Source organism: Podarcis pityusensis (genome assembly GCF_964106645.2).
Source record: "Podarcis pityusensis genome assembly, chromosome: 3".
Classification (NCBI taxonomy): Eukaryota; Metazoa; Chordata; class Lepidosauria; order Squamata; family Lacertidae; genus Podarcis; species Podarcis pityusensis.
In genome coordinates, this window is record NC_138026.1 from 79,505,727 (window position 1) to 79,524,610 (window position 18,884).

Genomic DNA, 18,884 nt, shown 5'->3' on the forward strand with positions numbered 1-18,884 from the left:
TTCCGCGAGTCTCTTCGTCTTGCGAAGCATGACTATTAGCGGCTTAGCGGCTATTAACGGCTTAGCGGCTTTAAGAAAAAGGAAACAAACTCGCAAGAACTCGCAAGACGTTTCATCTTGCGAAGCAAGCCCATAGGGAAATTCGTCTTGCGGAACGACTCAAAAAACGGAAAACTCTTTCGTCTAGCGAGTTTTTCGTCTTGCGAGGCATTCGTCTTGCGGGGCACCACTGTAAAAGCCTGACAGAAAGCTGTAAAAGATTTTGAGATATGGAGACATGATCCACCCCCTTCAAGCGCTGTTTTGTCCAACCCTTGGGGAAGGATGGAGGCCTTTAACTTCCCATAATCTAGGTACACCGCAACATGCTGAGCCATATTATATAATGGAAGGACCACACACATTTAAAATATGAGGATGCAGTGCCTCCACTGCTGACCAATATCACGTAAGTAACATGTGTGCAACACCATGACTAATAGGAAGGAAGGATCATTCTACGAAAAGCTTTCAGACAACCTTCCCATTTTACATAAACAGTGGCTAATCTTAATTATGATTTGTTGAAGCAAGCCAGCTTCACTTTAAAGTTGGCTTGCTTTAAACAGACTGCAGAAGCCATTCCAGAGCAGGAAAAAGGGAAGGTGGGACCTTGTGAACCTGGTAGAAGGCTACACTCATTCCTGTTCTAATAAACCACGGTTTACTGTGATGTCCAAGCACAGCGATTATGTACATTAAGGTTCATTTCTCAACTGTGTATAGCAGCTTATAAATCCATCTGTTTTTATTAATTACATTTTTCTATACTACTGTTCTTCATGGAGCTCAGGGGAGATAGTGAGCCTCACAACTAAATGGGGGTTTGAACCTCAGTCTTCAAACAGAGAAAACACAGGAAACTGCCTTATACTTAGACAACTGGATCATCTAGCTCAGTATTGGCTAGACTAAAATAAGTCAAATTTACACACTGATTATTAAATCGACTACACATTATATACAATGACCCTGATCCAGCTATGTAAACACACAGCTGATGGGCCTATGCATGTGTAAAGTAAAAAAGGTAAAGGACCCCTGGACAGTTAAGTCCAGTCAAAAGCGACTATGGGGTGTGGCGCTCATCTCGCTTCAGGACGAGGGAGCTGGTGTTCATCCACAGACAGCTTTCCGGGTCATGTGGCCAGCATGACTAAAGTGCTTCTGGTGCAATGGAACACTGTGACAGAAGCCAGAGTGCACGGAAACACCATTTACCTTCCCGTCACAGTAGTATCTATTTATATACTTGCACTTGTGTGCTTTCAAAAGTGCTGGGTTGGCAGAAGCTGGGAAAGAGCAATGGGAGCTCACTCTGTTGTGCGGATTTGAACTGCCGACCTTTCAATCAGCAAGCTCAAGAGGCTCAGTGGTTTAGACCACAGCGCCACCCACGTCCCACCTCTATGCACATGCAGTCCTCTTTAAAAAGCAGTTTAGCAGAGAGAAGGTTGACTAAATCTAACCCTTCAACTGCATCTCTTCCTTCTCATAAAACTGATAGCCACCATTACTCTTTTTAAAAATAGCTCAGCCATGGTAGCTGGATCAGGGAGATGTGCAACAATCATATGCGAATGTGGTTTCTTATCCAACTACACTGGAGCAAATGCATTTTATGTTCTCAAAGTAGCAAATAAAAGTTCAGAGCTGATAAGTAAGTCAGTATTACATAACCTCACCCACATTTCCAGGATTAATTCCCGAAATAAAAAGCAACACCCTGCATTGCTTCAAACTTTCTTAATACAGTCGTACCTTGGTTGTCGAACACCCTGGAACTCGGACTTTTTGGCTCCCGAAAGATCAAAACCCAGAAGTGACTGTTTCGAACTTTCTTTTGGAACCCAACTGTCCGGCGGGGCTTCCTACAGCCAATCAAAAGCTGCAATTTGGAAGTCGAACACTTTGGAAGTCAAACTTCCTCCTGGGCTGTGTTCAGAAAGTGGTGGGGGGGGGGGTGAGTGTTCAGACTCCTGGGCTCCCACTTGTGGGGTCCCTCAGGGTTCTGTCCTCTCCCCCATGCTTTTCAACATCTACATGCAGCTACTGGGAGAGATCATCAGGGGGTTTGGACTGGGTGTTCATCAATATGCGGATGATACCCAGCTCTACCTCTCTTTCAAATCAGAACCAGTGAAGGTGGTGAAGGTCCTGTGTGAGTGTCTGGAGGCGGTTGGAGGATGGATGGCAGCTAACAGATTGAGGTTGAATCCTGACAAGACAGAAGCACTGTTCTTGGGGAACAGGGGGCGGGCAGGTGTGAAGGACTCCCTGGTCCTGAATGGGGTAACTGTGCCCCTGAAGGACCAGGTGCGCAGCCTGGGAGTCATTTGGACTCACAGCTGTCCATGGAGGCACAGGTCAATTGTGTCCAAGGCAGCTGTTTACCAGCTCCATCTGTTACGCAGGCTGAGACCCTATCTGTCCGCGGACTGTCTCGCCAAAGTGGTGCATGCTCTGGTTATCTCTCGCTTGGACTACTGCAATGCGCTCTACGTGGGGCTACCTCTGTAGGTGACCCGGAAACTACAACTAATCCAGAATGCGGCAGCTAGACAGGTGACTGGGAGTGGCTGCCAAGACCGCATAACACCGGTCTTGAAAGACCTACATTGGCTCCCAGTACGTTTCCAGGCACAATTCTAAGTGTTGGTGCTGACCTTTAAAGCCCTAAACAGCCTCGGTCCAGTATACCTTAAGGAACACCTCCACCCCCATCATTCTGCCCAGACACTGAGGTCCAGCGCCGAGTGCCTTCTGGTGGTTCTCTCACTGTGAGAAGCCAAGTTACAGGCAGAAAGCCTTCTTGGTAGTGGCACCCGCCCTGTGGAACACCCTCCCACCAGATGTCAAAGAGAACAACTACCAGACTTTTAGAGACATCTGAAGGCAGCCCTGTTTAGGGAAACTTTTAATGTTTGACAGACTACTGTATTTTATTTTTTGTTGGAAGCTGCCCAGATGGGCAGGGTATAAATATATTATTATTATTATTATTATTATTATTATTATTATTATTATTGCATTCGACTTCCAAGGTATGAGTGTTGTTCACATTTCCAGGGTACGTAGGCAAAAAATATAATGGAGCAACACTAGAAGTGTAAGAACATAAACATGAGTGCCACAATATGTCAAGCACACATCCACTGAGTCAAGCAAAACATTTCTATTCCAACACACCATCCCTGCTTTAACTGCTGTCCCACTTTCAGCAGACTTCCTGGTTTGGTAAACCAGATTTCCATGATGTCTACATAATTAAGCAGTCTCCATAAATTAGGTTTGTGAACCAGGATTCTGTTCTTCAAACTTTGGTTTTTTAAGGATCACTTAAACCAGGAAAACCTTGCAAGGGAAAGAGAAGAGGGAGTGCTCCAGCAAGCCTACAATATACACTGGATCATAAATGTTACAACGGAACTGATCCACTGTGTTGATTGCAAAGGGTACTCAGAACATGAAAAAATCAATCCAATATTTGACAGCAAGTCATGGCTTATTAATCTTCAATCCAAGCTATAGTCCTACTAAAGATGTTGCAACAATTGTTCTCGTTTAACTCAAATCTTATTTGATTCAGACGCTCAGATGCTTGCCTAGGAGAGTTGTGCAGATCCAACTGTAGACTTCTAACGTAGCAAGGATAGTGCAATGCTGATTGCGTCTGCACAAGGGTGCTATTCATGGAATTGCCAACATGCCTGCCGCATCAGGATCACCAGGCAAATCCAGGCCACAGTCTCATCAAAGCCACTGTGGCTTGGTCACCTCCTTTCATTTGAACTTGGATTAAGTTTGCTTTCAAGCATACTTGGAGGAAAAGCAGTGCAAAAGCTCTCCCACTCTATTGCTGCAGTTATATGACAGTTCCCTTCTAATTCCTCTTGCATATTATGCACATTGAAATCTAGACCTTTAGTCAAGTTTAAGCCCTACTAGTCAACATAGTTCATTCCTAACATCCCATATGACACTGGAGACGAAACAATCCACAGATATGGCAATTGTTGCCCTCCCTCCCTACCCAGTGAACTGACATGTTTTAGTTGAGACTTTACTAACTTCACTGCTTAATAAGTTGCACGTTTGTGTGTCATGAAGAAAACAGCACAAAAGGCACAAGCAGATACCACAGAGCTTGACTCAGGTCTCAGAGTTCTGTTTTTACTGAGCCCTCCATGCCATACCCCACACTGTTCTAGAAGGTTCCCCCAACCCTCAGAAGCAGTTTGGCAAGGGGCTACGGCAGGTAAGGGAGATCGGTAAAAATTGACAGCCCCACTTACACAAACAGAAGTACCAGCATAAAGCAACCATCAGACAAAAGCGTAAGCATGTTAACATTATCAGCAATATTCATTATTGAGAAGACTACCTGCTCTGGACAAAGTTGCATTTCCCCTAAAGGAGAAAGTTTGTAGCTTGGGGCTGCTCTTATAGTCATCACTGTCTCCCCAAACTCGGCCCTCCAGCTGTTTTGGGACTACAGCTCCCATCATCCCTGACCACTGGTCCTGTTAGCTAGGGATGATGGGAGTTGCAGTCCCAAAACAGCTGGAGGGCTGAGTTTGGGGATGCCTGCCTTAGGCCCAGGCAGCTGGTTTACCAGCTACAACTTCTGCTCTGCCAAGATACTACATGCTCTGGTAACCAATGCCCTCTACAGGGAACTGCCCTTGAAGATGATCTGGAAACTGGAACTACTGCAGAATGTGGCGGACAAGTTACTGACCAGTGCCATGAAGTGGATTCATGTAACAGCTATAATTAAGGATTGGCACTGGCTGCCTGTTTGCTACAGGGCCAAATTTAAGATGATGACTGTGTCTCTAAAGCTCTATATGGCCTACGGCACAAGTATCAGAAGGACTGCGTCCCTTCTTACCTGCCATCCAATTACTTAAGATTTGTGGGAGAGGCCCTACTCACAGTTCCCTGAGCATCCATAACTTGTTATGTGACAATGTGGAACACAACCTTCTCAAACTCTCTCTCCATCAACATCAATCCCTACACTGTTGTGCATTAGATTAAGATGCATTTATTTCCCCAAGTTTATAGATATGGCTGATGTAAAAGATAGACTGCTGTGGGACTGTCTATATTTCTGATTTCTTGGTAGGTTGTTTCACTCTGAGACCTATTTTATACTGTAGGTTTTATTGTTCTTGTGTATTATTAATATGTTGTTATGGGGGCTCTTGGGTTGAAAGGCCTAATACAAATTTAATAAATGAAAATGTAATCTGAGTGAAATAATCCTGAGAAAAAAGCAGCAAATACCAAATTTTTTTAAAAAAACTATAGACTCATGTCAGATTCAAAACTAAGATATAAAAGCATTCCTTGCATAAATCTAAATGGTATTTTTGACCCTCAAAATATGCCATAGTAATTTACTAGCAGAAAATATAAAAACCCTAACTTAGTTTAATGCTGCAAAACCTATTAAAAGTTATGTGAATGCAAGTCTCAAGAAACAAAATGAGACTTACTTCTGACTACATATGGGATTGGGCTCTTACATTAAGCACTTTTAAAATAATGTTTAAAGAGTGACCAAGACTGTACCTGTTCGTAGATCACAAAATTTTACTTCCATTTCCACCATTCCAGCTATCACAATGTTTCTCCTTCCTCACAAACTACTGGCATAACTTATTATCCTCTGCCCCCCTCCTGAAGTACCTTGGTTGTCTGTGCTGCTGGTTCCATCTCATAGATCTTTTGCTCCCAGTGTACAGTAGGGTAAGGGAGCGACACAAGCACTTTCCAATTGCACTCTTGGGATATTTATACTCTAAGTCTAATGTTATTTATTGTTAAAAATAACTGTACACATTACATCCTACAAAATATTCCTTTGGTAACAGAAGTTTATGGAAACTGTCAAAACAAATCACCCAATTTTAGAGGGAAACCCTCTAAAAAACATTACCAGCTTCTGAAGAACTCTTGTCAAGAAATGAGGAACCAGCACATGGAACTTCAACACCACCTCCAGAAGAAAATAAGAGAAATGCAGTAAGAAACCCCTTCCTAACAATATTCCTTCTATAGTGGCATCATGAAAAATATAATAAAAAATATACGTTAAGGAAGTGATGAACATCTAGAGTTGAGTTGGGTAAGGACACAATGCCTGATGTTTAACTTTTTTTAAAAAAATGAACAAACAGATGTTCTTCCTTTGTTTCTAGATTCTCTAATGAGAACTGTAACAACTGCACCTCAAAAAAAGTTACTAGAAAATCTAGGAAGTACTCTAAAACTGTGCAAAAAACACCCACTATAGGTTATGTGTAGAGAACAATTTTACACAAATAGCATTGGAGATGACTTAGTTCCTACAGTAACAACTCACACTTGTCAGTGTCAATTTTTCATGCAGATGCTGAAACAGATAGACTGTAACACTGCGAATCTTTTAGGATTTCAGGACTTTTGGGGTGACATGTGGCAAACATAATCACAGCTAGGATCCAGAGAAGAGCAAGCAAAGTTCTGCTTGCACAATGGGACATTATTTCAAGTGCAGTGCGTTGTGCAAAGACCACTCCTAAGGCCAAAGGGACACTTCAGAGTGGTGTGGAATGTGGTACAGGGCTACAGGTAGAGGAGCTGTGAAAACAGGGGTTCCTTTGATCCAAGCTTACTATTTTACAGTAAATGAATTGGTTGAAAAACCTACCCTTGATCTAAAGCAACTGCTGTCTGCATCTGCTGCGCTGTAAGGACACAACACTGTCTTAAATAATGTAGGATAGTCCTTTTCTGGGCTTTATGGATTAAAACCCAAAACAGTAGTGGTCAGTGTGACAGGGCAGTGCTGGCCTTGTGGCAGTAGTGTCACCAAGATGAGGTGGGTGGGACAAGGTGGTAGCAAGATTTGGGTGGCACAGGTGCACAACAGAGCCAATCTGGTGCTTCCATTGCCCTGGCCTTGCCATTATCTTGCCCCTGCACTAAGAAAACAGCAGCGACACCACTAACAGGAAGCCAGCTCCATGGCACTGCCACGCCAGCTGACCCTGCCCTAAAGTATACTGAATAGGAAGCTATGGTTGGCTCTTCAGCAGTCCTGGTGACCCATCTGTTAAGCCATTAAGCTAGCATCTGCAACCAACCTAGCACCGCTTCAAGTTCCAAATTGCCTTCAGGAATAGAGTGTGCTGGAAAAGTATGAACAATGGTTGCCATGTCTAAGTATGGAAATGGTCATTAGCCTACTCACCAAATGTAGTTAAAGGAAAGCATTACTGGCCATGTCACAGCGATGGCCAGAAAATCTATGTGCAGCAACAGATTCAGAAGCATCACAAGACTGCAACCTAAGTGAGCAGAAGAAGCTGAAACACCATTAATTACTTGTGTCCTCAAGCCTCCTAGATCAAGCAGCTTTCTATCAATAATTATTTGGGTTGGGCTCCCCCCCCCTCCATGGATACAGCTTCAGTTGGTTCATCTGCAACCACACCCCAATCACAGACAGACACTATGGAAGCATGGAAGCTTTGTGACAGACACACCATCCTGTCCTCTTTATCTATCAGTAAAGAGAACAAACATAGCTTTCTCTGTATTAACACACTGAGCAGGCGACACCCACTTTCATCCCAGATTCTGGTATAGGAATGAACTACATGGAATCAAAATGAGGGAACAACCAAAAGCAAAGAAAAAACAAAAGAAACAAAAAACCCTATCAGTTTAAAATAGTTGTGCCCACAGCACCATTACTGAAACCACAGCAGGGGATGTACGCAATCCAGACTAATAATTTTTCTTAGCTTGAATGTGTTGCATACAGACTGGACTAATAATGCAATTACCACTAAAGCCTTTTGGATATAGTCAGCTGTAACTTAAATCTAAATATATATTTACTATTTGAATCCGTGCTATATTTAATAATAAATACTAAAAGAATAATTTATATACGTGACCCCAAAATATGATGTACAGTGGTACCTCGGTTTAAGAACAGTCCTGCTTAAGAACAATTCAGTTTACAAACTCCGCAAAACCGGAAATAGTGTCCCGGTTTGAGAACTTTATCTTGGTCTAAGAACAGAATCCTAACAGTGGAAGGGCCCTGGCGGTGGGAGGCCTCATTCGGGAAAGCACGCCTCAGTTTAAGAATGGTTTTGGTTTAAGAACGGGCTTCCGGAATGGATTAAGTTCGTAAACTGAGGTACCGCTGTACTTGGATCACAGAAAGGTAGACCATCAAGTTCAGTGTCATGCATATAGGCTGTATTCAACATTAGTCATATTCCAAGTAGACCTGTTGAAATTAAAAGGACATTAGCTCCATTAATTTCAGTAGCTCTACTCTGAGTAGACTTTAGCTGAACACAACCTTAATAGTTTAAGGAGCTCAGATATCTCATGTGCAAGCACCTAAGGTGAAGGAAACACCACTCTCACTTTTTAATTAAATGTGAGCAGCTACAAGTTCTAAAACTGAAATTAGAAACAAGGTTTATGAGCTGGGATGAGGATTATGGAAATTACAGACTGCCATCACCACCAACTTTTGACAATGCCCCGCCACCACACACACCACTGGCATGCGCCCCCATAAGGCTGTCTCTGAGGGAATGTGACCCTTGGAATGAAAGCTTTCCCACCCCTAAATTAAATACATTTGCCACATCCCAGGAAAAGGCTAACGTAATTTCAGCAAACAGTTTAACATCTATGATAATAATGTGTAAACCAGAACAAAACAACAAATAAAATGTGAATTTTCAAGAATTCATGATACCAAATCAAACATTTTATTATTTTAATGGAGCTTACTAAGGTTTCTTCACAACCTGTGTCAGTCCAGAATCAAAGGTTTGCCATGCCTCATTTGCACAAGCTGCCTCTGCCCACTTTTAGCCCATCTCCTCTCCCCAAGCAGCACTTCTACCCCACACCATTCTGAAGAGTCCCTCAACCTTCATAAGCAACCTTTCATGGATGCAAGGAGCTGTGGTGCAAAATAAGTGGGGAAGTCCCCTTCCACTCATGGTTCTTGGGTTCCAACCCATTGAGGTTTTCTGAATAATTCCTCACCTGCTGGCTCTTGCTACATGTTCCATGAGTCTCTTAGTGCAGATTGAGTTACTCTGCCAGAAATTTACACCAATGCACCGTACTATGTGGTTACATTCAATCAGGGTTGGGAAGCCTTTCCTGGCCAGTGGAGGACCAAATCTGACAAATAGGTGCTATCAGTGATGCTGAGCTAACCCCAACTGTCGGGGCTTCAAACTGCAGCATGGTGCTGTTTGAGAGACCTTTTGCAAAGAGCTCAGCAGTGAGGGATCTTTGCAAAAGGGCTTTCAAACATCCCCACACCTATTTTGGCTACGTGTGCCTGTTACTAGCAGAGCAACAGGCAAGTGCAGCCAAACTGAGCTAGAATAAACCCCTCACTCACTAATGGACAAGAGGAAGGTTCAATCCTGCTGGCTGCAAGGGCCTACTTCACCAGGACATTCCCCATGGAGTTGAAACCACAGGATTGACTCCCCAGCAGGACTGAACCTTCCACTACCTGCTGATGAGCAATGGGTTCAAACTTGCCAGCTGCAGGAGTCTGCTTTGCCAGCACATTCCCTACCGCTAATGCACTGACTCCAGCAGGACTGAACCCTGTCCTCCTAACAACTTGATGGACAGGGAAATGACCTTGCAAGCTGACTTGGACCCTTGGTGGGCCAGTATCGACTTGGCCAGTGGTTCCCCTTGCTTGCATTAAATGATTTAAAAATAATAATTTTTTAAAAAAGGAATCTACTAAATAAAGTACGAATCTGACTTGCTTTATTATTCTTTCATCTGGGCCTCGGTCAAAACAGTATTTAGTATGTGTTTAATTGCATTTATTTTTATAAACTTTACTACTTTAATTTTTGGAAAAGTTCAGCACTTGTGGATGGGGAAAATGTTACATGAACAAATCAGTCTGAAATAAAGATTGACCTAAAACACCATTTTTCACCTTAACAGAGGAGGCTGCCAAGGTAGAATAAGACAGGAAAAATTCCTCCAAGGCTTAAACAGGAATTGAAGGTTCTAGAGAAGGGATGTTTGCCTGAGAGGCTAAAGAATATTTAAAACCCTTTAAGAAACTCGAATCAATTTCATAGAAATACGTTTTTGAAATAAAAATAATCTGTCAAGTCATGATGAATTACACTAGAATGCCCTTCAAAGGTAATGAGACAAGATGCAGCACAACAGCATAAAAAGTATATTTCTGTAATACAAATATCCTAGCCAGATTTCCTTTTTGACTGTCACACATATATTTAAAACATACCACAGTTATCATTTGCAAAAGAGAATCAAGTAAAAATGTATTACATTTGTACAAAGAGATGCTGCCTAATAGTTCTCTTGCGATGATTTGAACAGAAAGCAAGCAAAAAGAATTGTTACGTTCAAAAATATATTTTTATGACAGAACAAAGTTTTTTTGGGATGGAGTAATTTATATTTAGCAAGAATGATTTCAACCTAATTGGGGTGGGGAGAAAGACACTGACATTTCATAATTAGGAATGGATTAATAGCCATACAATTTCTGACTGAGAATACCCAACCCAAATTAATGCAGATGTGTAGCTCCTCTTAGATATTCCCAATTTTTAGCTTCATAGAAAAAACTTAATTCACCCCCTGGTCCCTATCCTGGATGGCTAGTAGTTTGGGCTGTAGATTGGCACACACAGAAGTGACTTGAAAACAGAATTCCACATCCACTTCTAGCTGTCATAGGGTGCTTCTAGGTTTCTGACATTTCCAAGTCATATTTCAGTAGTAGAGAAATGCACATACTTAAAGATCCCACTGAAACCAAAGGGACTTAAAAGCACTGAATTTTGGTCTATGGTTTCACTAGGTTATGGAACTATGAAAATTGCTGTTTTCCAGATGTTTACCTTTATAAAAAATATAACTGAAATCTAGATGTTCAATATCTTAAGCATTCAGTGCCATCCTACACAAACCTACCTTTTTATCATATACATCTTGCCAGTTCACTCCAGCAAAGAAACTGTGTCGCATAATTTCTTTAGCATCATCTGGTCCTCCACCAAGACTATTTGGGAAAGTATAAATTACATAAGTCTTATTAGCAAAAAACAAAGAAGCAGGATGCTCTTTTTACCTATGAAGTTTAGTTTCACCAAAAATTAAAACCATTCTATGAACAGCACATTTGACGAATATGTTACTTACCTGTTTGATGTGTATTCATGTTGGAGGTTAATGGATTCATTTTTTCAAAATTAAGAATGCGCACATCTAGTATTAATACCCTCAAGAGCAAAGCTTGGAGTTCATGTATTCCCACCCACACTAGCTACAACCTGCAATTCAGTTGAGCAGGTCTGGGAATGCAGGGAGTGCTCATGTGGAAAGATTTTTTAAAAAATCATTTCTATTGCAAATATGTATTCCACACAAGACAAGTGATACACAAGACACATGAAGTACTTGCATTTCCTGTTCTGTTTTGAGTCATCACATCACCTAAGTTGTTCTAAAATTAAAAAGCAGTTTTGCATATGGGGTGTACTATAAATAGGCCTCAAGACTCTTGAACTACAAAGACTTCTAGTAACCTGAGCACAGATTTTGAAACACAGCAGATAAGGACCTTTCCCATCCCCTACAGTACTTCTGCATCTGATGTACATTTATATTTTATTTTATTGCCTGCCATGCCTTGGAATTCATCCCAAATGTGACACTTCCGTGTTGAATTTCAATGCCTGCTTTCACCTCTCAAAATATTATTTTTTTTATAATTCTATTACTGTTTAGGTTCTCATCTCCCTGTTTGCTGTAAAAGATAACATCTTTTACATCATTAATCAACATCTTTTTCACACTCCTTCCACCTTCTCTCCTTTAGTATAATTAGGATATCTTACATTACCATTGTAAACATTAGGCCATGGGTAGGGGATCATCTTATAAACAAACCTTTGGCTTGATTTTGAATTGGTAGTTTATTTCTAAGTAATATTTGTGTTGTGGCATTTTTAGTCATTTATTGAAACCACTGGGAAGATGTATTTGAAAGACAGGATGAAAATCTAAATGTGTATTAATAATTCTGACACAGCATGTTCTTTCCAAGCCTCCAACTCTATGGAACATTAATCAGGAATGTGATTTCAGAAGATTATGAGCCCTAAGACATATTTTAGCCAGCCCTCGAGGTTGCTTCTGCACTACCCACTTAATCCCGAATTATCATCAGGCTGGTCAGTTGGAGAACAGAGCATACAAGCAAAGGTTAACTCCTCCTGGAGGCAGTGTCAAAAGGTACCTTTAAAAAGGAAACTTCCTGTGGTCTACTGGAATGGGAGGTAACCTTTCCTCAACTTCAAGTTCATGATAATCCCCAACCGGTGAGTGACCCCTTTGAGGAACCTCTTTGACCTTAGATTGTTTTCTCACACAGCAGTGGTCTACCAGGGGGAAGACACTGCCTAGGGCCAATGCCTATCTCCTGAGGGTGTCTGGAGCCAGGCCTTGGTCTTGGTCTGTCTTAAGAAAATCAAGGATGACTCCAGTGCCTCAAGAATGAACAAAATGCACAAAAATCCCTAGAAGGGCCTGCTGCTCTAGGGGCAATATTTGACCTGAAAACATTCAACCCTCCCCTCAATCAATCTTTATTGTAGTCAAAGACCAGGCAGCATCATTCCACCCTTGCCAGCATTCAACAGCAACATATACAGAATGCTGTGCAGAAAAAAAATTGCACAAGGATTCTGGCAGACCTCAGAACTAGTCATCTATGTGTGCTACAAACCTTTAATGTATTTTAGGATGAAAATGCCTACTTGGGCATAATTGGCATTCTTTCAGACTTACCGTTTATTTGGATCTTTTATCAGGAGACCTGAAAGTAGTGATTTTGCATCCGATGACAATGTTCGGGGAAATTTTATATCCTCCATTAGTATTAGTTCAAAAAGTTTTTCATGATCTTGGTTGTAGAATGGCAACCTGCCACACATCATTTCATACATAACAACTCCAAGGCCCCACCAATCCACTGCACGGCCATAGTCATTGTCTTCCAAAACCTAAAACAGGAACCGAAAGGTACTGAAATTTATACTAGTCATTACATTAAAGGATGTGTGTCCATTTTATAGTGTAGGTAGCCTGACCACTATTAAACATTTTGTTTTATTTCATGTCGTATTTCATGACTCCGCCCTTTTTAAACCAGGTGTAGTACTTGTAAAGTAAGGGAGTCTCCCTCACTTTCATCAGCCTCTGCTTCCACTATGAGAAGACAGGTGTGGCAGCCACCAGGTCAAGGGGGCTCCCCTCACATCCTCTTCCAGATGTCTGTCTTTGAACAATGCAAACTAATCATGCTACAGGGCATGACTTGGAAGGCTGGGTGGGGATGTGGGAAGAACTTAAATACTTCCTTTGTAATAAACATGCACCAGTAAAATCGTTGGAAGCAAGGAGCACTGGAATTCATCCATATGCAAGGGCTGAAGCTACACTAGACCCAGTCAAGCCCCCCAACTGCTAAGTAGATGAAGTAATGTGAAAATTCAGTAGAAGCACATGTGGAGAGCCAGCGCTAGCCTCCTGACACTGGTGTTGCTATAGCTTACCTGGATAGTGCCGGGAAAGGGCAAAACATAGGTAAGTGGTTTGCAGATGCGCCAGCACTTTCCAGTTAAGCTGTAGAAATGCCAGTGTCAGAAGGGTGGCTCTGTCCCACCCGCCAGCTGCTACAATGCAAATATCTTAGGCTTAGGTGTATGTCAAGTATTTACAAAAATGCTTTACTTAATTAAAACAAAATATTAGGGCTTTTAACCGTAATAATGTTTTAGTAAGTTATTGATTCTTCAGGCTAGGTGCCTTTCATTGCAGTGCTGATTGTGTGGTAAAATATTTCCTTTTTCAATATTGTATTAGGAAAATATGATACTTGCTTGTTACTGAAGAATGGAACAAGTTATCTTGACTGTTAAGCACAGTAAAAAGGAATACAACTACCCCCCTTTTTTCTGCAACTAAATTTTATTACTCTAATGTTCTCATTCCACAGATGTTTACTCTAGTAAGTTTTACAGTACTGACTTCAATGGGACTTACTTCCAAGAACATGTGCGTCATTTTTTTTATTCATTATAAAATATACAAAAATACGCTATGATACAATCATCATAGTAAGACATTTTATAAGGATTATTGTAAAATAATTTTGTCATATACGATCAAGGTTTCATCCCGAGTTCTTGTTTTGTTATCTGTAACTTGGCAATCAAATAAATTTTTATTTTTACACTATTACAGAAGTGCATTTTTCTAGGTTTCCAAAGCCACCTTATTCAACCTTCCCCATCTGTCACCATCTGCTTCTTTTTAGCATGCACTTTTTGTGTGATCACATAAGCATGTGAAAAATAAGTAACATTCAGATGATTATCCACTCGTACATTTGAGGACTGGGCATAATAAAAGTCAACTGCCAAAAATGTACTTAGCACTTAATTTTGTTGGGTCTTGCGTGTGAGCTACATTGGATTTTTTAAACTGTTTTACAATTGGAGGATTGAACAGGTATTGCTAACTCAACAGAAAAGCTGGAAGCTCAAATAATTAGTTTAGCTTCTGATTGTGTTGCCTTTTACAGATGGATTTTCATAATGTATTTGCAATTTTTTTAAAATTTTGTTGGTAAGGTCTTCTGATAGATGTAAACTGTTTAAGAGATTTTTTTCTAAAATTAAATAATTAAATGAACAGAATAATAGTTTCCTATTTTTCTCAAAGAACATAAGCATTGAAACATCTCTCCAATTAAACAGGAAAATTAAAATATACTGTATTCTGAGCCATTCTTTGAAGGATGGGTGTTAAAGAACTGAACAACTAAATTGACAGGCTTAATTGGATTCTAATACTGACAACTGTGCAAGAACTCTTGTTTGCTATCCACCTAGTACTTTTTCTGTTTTTATGAGGCTTCCAGTGGTCTGTCATCTGAGGGACTTACAAATTCTACACCTGTTTAGCTTCAGTAACAGTGAAGGATCAGACAATTCCAGACAGGGTGTACATCACACCCTGCAGGATGGGCATATAAAGGAAGCACAGTTACAATGCAGATGTTGTGCAACATTTCTACAAGAGGTTCCTGTTTAGAATTTGTTGAGTTTGAATATTACTGTTACTTGTACAGTAGTTACCAAGAGCACCAACTTTCACACACTTGCAGCCTATATTTGCCATAGAAGTGAGAGCAGAGCTTTCCAAACTTTTCATGTTGGTGACGCACTTTTTAGACATGTATCATTTTGCAAAACAGTAATTCAGTTTTACAGTGGTGCCCCGCAAGACGAATGCCCCGCAAGACGGAAAACCCGCTAGACGAAAGGGTTTTCCGTTTTGGAGGTGCTTCGCAAAACGAATTTCCTATGTGCTTGCTTCGCAAGACGAAAATGTCTTGCGAGTTCCTGCGGGGTTTTTTCCCTTTCCCCCCCCTTTTTCCCAAGCCGCTAAACTGCTTATCAGCTGATCGGCTAAGCCACTTAACAGCTGATCGCTAAGCCGCTTATCAGCTGATTGTTAAGCCGCTTATCAGCTGATCGTTAAGCCGCTTATCAGCTGATCGCTAAGCTGCTTATCAGCTGATCCGCTAAGCCGCTAATACCGTAGCGCTAATCCGCTAAACGGGCTTGCTTCGCAAGACGAAAAAACCCACAAGACGAAGAGACTCGCGGAACGGATTCTATTCGTCTTGCGAGGCACCACTGTACTAACAAACCGGAGGTTAAACTAACCCCTTTCCAGTGACACACCTACACATCACAGCTGACACACTAATGTGTCACGACACACAGTTTGGAAAGCTCTGGGTTAGAGCCCAACAAATGGTCCTGGGTCAGGTACAGACCCTATACAGCATGATACAAGTGAAATAATGTACAAAATAAACCAGCGGCTTTATCTAAACATAGATCTAAATGCAACCAAATATTAGACCACTTAGGATCTTGATTTCAATCGTTATTACAACAAAAGGACCCAGTTATCTACTGCTTCAACTGAAAGAAAGACAGGAGACAACTATCACCTAGAAGCTTCCTTATCACACTAAATAGGACTAAGATGTTTTCTGGCACATGGCTCAGTTCACTGATATAAATGGAAACAACAATTGTCCTATTAGTACCACACGAAGGCAAAACAGCTATGCCAGTTGGTATATGATTCTACCGTATCTCCATCACCACAGGAAGCTGTTACAATGGTTGCATCATCCTTTGATAGATGCAAACTGAGCCGGTCTTTCTCATGCTAAGTCAAACCAGGGTTTAGTGGGAATGTGTGGCTGCTGGAGAGCAGGTTGCAGTTGCTTTGCTACGCAAAATCTCTGCACTCTTAACTGGAAAAGGGGGCATTCTAAACCTTCTTGACCCTGAGAAATAAAACCCACTCTTAAAGTTGGTGAAGAAATTAACTTAGATAAATATTAATGAAAACTTGGCAAAACTTAACTGGAGCTATATCTCAAAGCAAAATATTTTCTAGGATATTAAATCGCTCAGATTAAGCCAGGGCTGCCTTCAGGTACAGGTACTTTAGCAGTGTTCCTTGAACTTCCTCCAGTCATTCCTTAGAACTAAAATTCCCATCCCATTATTTTCAACCATGTAATCTGTGTCTTTCTCTTTTTATGCCCTATATTTAGATAGCTGAGTGAGAATACTAAAGAAGCATGCTCCTTATTTTTAAGAAAAAGCTTCACTTACAACTAAATGTACATGGGAATTGATCTATAGAAAGAAAAATATTTTAATAGTTCTGCTGTGAAAATTACTAGCCTGAAAATAACAAAATAAAAAATTCCTTCCAGTAGCACCTTAGAGACTGTAAAGAGTATGGGTTGCTCGTGCGTAAGTTGCCGCCTCTCCTGGCTTTGTTGCCTTGTTAAACCTTTCAGTCTGGACAGCCCTTCACTTCGTGGCTGCCTCAGTCGCTAGCAGAATCCGTCAGTGGGCGTTTCTTAAACCTCTTCCAACATAAAAGTTGTTTGACACCCAGTCTCCTCCTACTCTCTCTGCGCGGAAGTCTTCTGCGCAGGGAGGGCGTGGGTAGCAGAGGACCCGTGCTCTCCCCGCTGGTGTCCGGTGAAGAGTCTGGGAGCCCTCTCGCCGATTCCCCCATCTGCCCCTCCTTATTCCTGGTGTTGCGCTGAACTGCTTCCCCATCTGCTGAGCTGCCTCTCTCCCTGCTGGGCCCTTCTCCAGCATCATTTGAGAGCCTTCCCTCCGCCTCTAGCTCTGATGTCAGTTCCCTGACAGAGACCAACTAAGTTTGTTATTGGTATGAGCTTTCGGGTGCATGAACACTTCTTCAGATACACAGATACACATAAATATTTGTGCTAATGTTTAAACAACATTTAAACATCCTCATGATAAAAGGCTATAAAAAGTATTAGCCCTTGTAACAATATTTTCCAGTTTTCAAATATACCAATTACTATTGACAAGTACGTTGTAATTAAGTGAAATATCACATATTTAAAATGTACAAAGTAAAATGCTGACATACCTCTGGAGCCAAGTACTCTGGGGTGCCACAGAACGTTTTCATAGTAGCTGCATCTGTGATCCCTTCTTTGCAAAGTCCAAAATCTGTAATTTTTATGTGTCCATCTTTATCCAACATTAGATTCTCTAACTGTATATTACAAATAACACAAAATTGGTTTTTAAACATTTAAAGGGAAATCACTGTTTAACAAACAACCAACAAAAAAAACACCCAGCAACTTTGTAGTCATTGTTACAATTTTTACTATTATTAAGAGACAAACCAGATGAGGCACTGGAAATTAGTGATCAATTCTCCAACGTTTCGAACTTCTATTATAAGCATTTGCTGGGTCCCCAGTTTTAATCGGAGCCCACAGTGCTGGGTCAATAATGTTTAACCCTTTCCCCCTGTTACGTTTTCTTAATCCTATTCCCACACATACACAATACTATTTGCCAAAGAGTCAAATGATAGTTTCCAGTGGCAAATTAGATGCTTCCCACAGCTACTTTAAAGGGAGGGGAAAATAGAAACAGCAGGAAATTTGATCACAGATCCTTTGTATCTTGTCTAGTTTGGTCCCATAGTTTGGTCTTGTAAGTGTCATTTACAGCATCACAGCATGATTGCCATTCTGATGATAGGATTTTTATAATATAATAATTTATATTCCTAGTTCAGATAACCAGATCTAAACTCACTTTGCATACTATTTGCAGTTGTAATTAGAGAATCAAATATGAAATGAGCTCTAGAAGCAAAGGGGGGAGAGAGAGACACTGAAAGTAGTGGCCTATAAACTTTTCATTCCATCAAGGGTGATCAGCAGGACCTTGTGAACCACTTCATTTGCTGCACGGCAAAAGTGACACAACACAGTTAAATTTAATGCCAGCTGCTCATTTTGGTGGGCCAAATTGTAAGACAACTGCTGCTTGCTTGCCTGTTTGCGATTCCTCAAGAGCACTCCACAAGCATTCAGAGACATCACTGTAAGACTGGATGGGAGTGTGAATATGCGAAGACCACACATGATACATATAACTCTTTTATGTATCAACTGTTTACTTTGCCATGTACAGATAAAAAAAATTATTCCTATTTGCTCCTCTATACAACTACATATAAGTAGCTCTCATTGAACTCAAAATGACCTACTTCTGAGTAGAAATGCACTGTATGATGTTTATCAATGCTGATCTGGCAATCTGATCCAATTTGCCCATTACAGTGAT

At 41.0% G+C, this 18,884-nt stretch overlaps 1 protein-coding gene across 6 annotated transcripts in view; it reads right to left on the bottom strand.

The window, feature by feature from the left end:
- Window positions 1-18,884, bottom strand: part of AKT3 (AKT serine/threonine kinase 3) — a 109,185-nt gene that overhangs the window by 6,244 nt on the left and 84,057 nt on the right. The window contains exons 10-14 of one of the 6 annotated variants that reach the window (XR_013983605.1): window positions 17,665-17,793; window positions 12,940-13,154; window positions 11,062-11,149; window positions 7,283-7,397; window positions 5,987-6,046 (exon numbers count right to left, since the gene is read on the bottom strand). Coding sequence is in view for 4 of the 6 variants with exons in the window: in XM_080997750.1 (XP_080853876.1) it covers window positions 5,987-6,046; window positions 11,062-11,149; window positions 12,940-13,154; window positions 17,665-17,793 (492 nt within the window). In the remaining 2 variants the exon portion in view is untranslated. Of the gene's footprint in view, window positions 1-5,986; window positions 6,047-6,103; window positions 7,398-11,061; window positions 11,150-12,939; window positions 13,155-17,664; window positions 17,794-18,884 lie in introns of those variants that run through there. The other 5 variants (XR_013983606.1, XM_080997750.1, XM_080997752.1 and 2 more) reach the window with 5 other exon arrangements.